General features: G+C 47.3%; 1 protein-coding gene across 1 annotated transcript; it reads right to left on the bottom strand.

The window, feature by feature from the left end:
- Positions 1-255: 255 nt before the first annotated feature.
- On the bottom strand, positions 256-1,447 carry LOC111786272 (NAC transcription factor 32-like). Its single transcript, XM_023666582.1, has 3 exons — positions 1,226-1,447; positions 826-1,103; positions 256-752 (listed from the first exon to the last, which is right to left on the bottom strand). Exons 1-3 carry the CDS (start codon positions 1,386-1,388, stop codon positions 345-347), a joined length of 849 nt encoding a protein of 282 aa, XP_023522350.1. The 5' UTR covers positions 1,389-1,447; the 3' UTR covers positions 256-344.
- Positions 1,448-1,699: the final 252 nt, after the last annotated feature.

The raw sequence follows: 1,699 nt of genomic DNA, 5'->3' as shown, positions 1-1,699 counted from the left end.
TATTGTTCTTTTTGGACTTTCCCTTTCAGGTTTCCTCTCAAGGTTTTGAAACGCGTGTGCTAGGGAGAGGTTTTCACATCAAAAAAATATTTTGTTCCCCTTTCCAATCGACGTGGGATCTCACAATCCACCCCTTGGGCCGTTACAAATGGTATCAGAGTCAGACACCGGGTGATGTGTCAGCGACAACTCTGGGGCACCAAAGAATGAATTGTGAAATCCTACGTCGATTGGAGAGAGGAGGGGAGTGAAACATTTCTTATAAGATATGGAAACCTCTTACTAGCCGAAACATTTTAAAATCTTGAGGGGAAGTTCAAGAGATATGAGTTTGAGTTATTACATTAAATCTGCCACGGTAAATATGAAAACGTGTCTTGCAACGGCGAAAGATTGTCCATCTGGAACTGAACTTGTGTTCCAAATGGATTGTCCTCCGCCGAGAAAGAATCAATGTAACTAAACTCAAAGAAGTCAATATCTCCTCCTCTTCCTCCCGATTTGGGTCGACTTTGAACCTCCTTATCCCAGGTGACCTCGGGTGACGTCGCCGGATCCGAGCCACTGGAGGAGTCGGTGTGCATTATGGGCACCGAATAGGAAGTGTCCATTTGTACCATGTTGTTGTTGTTGGGCATGGTGGCACTAATATTTGGTTTCTCATCCTCTTCCTCAAAGTCATCCGTGGATTGGTAATGCTTCTCTATACATCCCTTCTTGTTGTATATACGACATAGCACCCATTCGTCCAGCTGCAAATTCATTAACCAATCACAAATCACTTTTAAAAAATGATTGATTGATTGATGGATGGGTGTTTCTTACTCTCAAGTTGTGTGTTTTGTTGGCAGCGGATCTGTCCACGTTTGCAAGGCGATACTCGTGCATGATCCAATTGGTCTTGACGCCCCTCGGAGCCTTTCCAGCGTAGAACACGAGTGCCTTCTTGATACCAAGAGTTTTGGGGCGGCCGATGGGCTTGTCGGCCCCAGTGGCCTTCCAGTAGCCAGTTCCGGCGGAACGGTTGGGACGGGAGCCATTCGGGTACTTACGGTCCCTAGGGGAAAAGAAATACCACTCCTTTTCACCCGAGACGGTCAATTCTAAAAAATGAGAACGATGTAAAGTTAATCGTGAATATATACAAATATATTTAATGTCGATTGGACTTTCAATCTCACTTCTTTTCCTCGATCTATTCTACTAGAAAAGAAGGAAAGAATACCGGGAAGGAGCCACGGGTCGTATTTGTAAAGGTCAATCTCCGCGATAATGGGGGCGGGGACGGGGAGGGAGGAGCACTTTCTGCAGAGGTAGTGAAGGACTAGCTCCTCATCGGTGGGGTGAAATCTGAAGCCTGGAGGTAACTGCACCCCAGCTACGCTCATTTGGCGGCGGCGGCGAATCTGATCCGGTAGGGGTCTACTCCGATGAGCGGCGGCGGCGGCGGCGGCGGCGGCGGGGAATTGGGAAGTGGATGAGCTTGAGAGATGGGGAAGAATGAGAGGTATATATAGAAAAGAAACACGTGGAGGGGGGAGGGGGTGTGAGTCACTGCACACGTCAGCGGCATGGCTGGGGTCCTTGAATGTCGGCTTAGGATGTGTGGTCATAAAAGGAGGTTGACTGTCCATTAGATGGTCAGCGGGTGGACCCCAGCTTGCCATTTAAATAATAATAATAATAATAATAATAATAA

The sequence above is a fragment of the Cucurbita pepo genome, unplaced genomic scaffold (assembly GCF_002806865.2).
Source record: "Cucurbita pepo subsp. pepo cultivar mu-cu-16 unplaced genomic scaffold, ASM280686v2 Cp4.1_scaffold001275, whole genome shotgun sequence".
NCBI classification, from domain to species: Eukaryota; Viridiplantae; Streptophyta; class Magnoliopsida; order Cucurbitales; family Cucurbitaceae; genus Cucurbita; species Cucurbita pepo.
The sequence above is the reverse complement of the archived record's forward strand: the minus strand, read 5'-3'. Positions and strand labels throughout refer to the sequence as shown.

Excerpts from the sequence above, each read along its gene's own strand:
- LOC111786272 (XM_023666582.1), bottom strand. The coding sequence starts at position 1,388 with ATGAGCGTAGCTGGGGTGCAGTTACCTCCAGGCTTCAGATTTCACCCC. Across the intron at positions 1,104-1,225 it reads CGACCCGTGGCTCCTTCCCG|AATTGACCGTCTCGGGTGAA; the intron begins GTATTCTTTCCT and ends CTCATTTTTTAG. Across the intron at positions 753-825 it reads ACAAAACACACAACTTGAGA|CTGGACGAATGGGTGCTATG; the intron begins GTAAGAAACACC and ends ATGAATTTGCAG.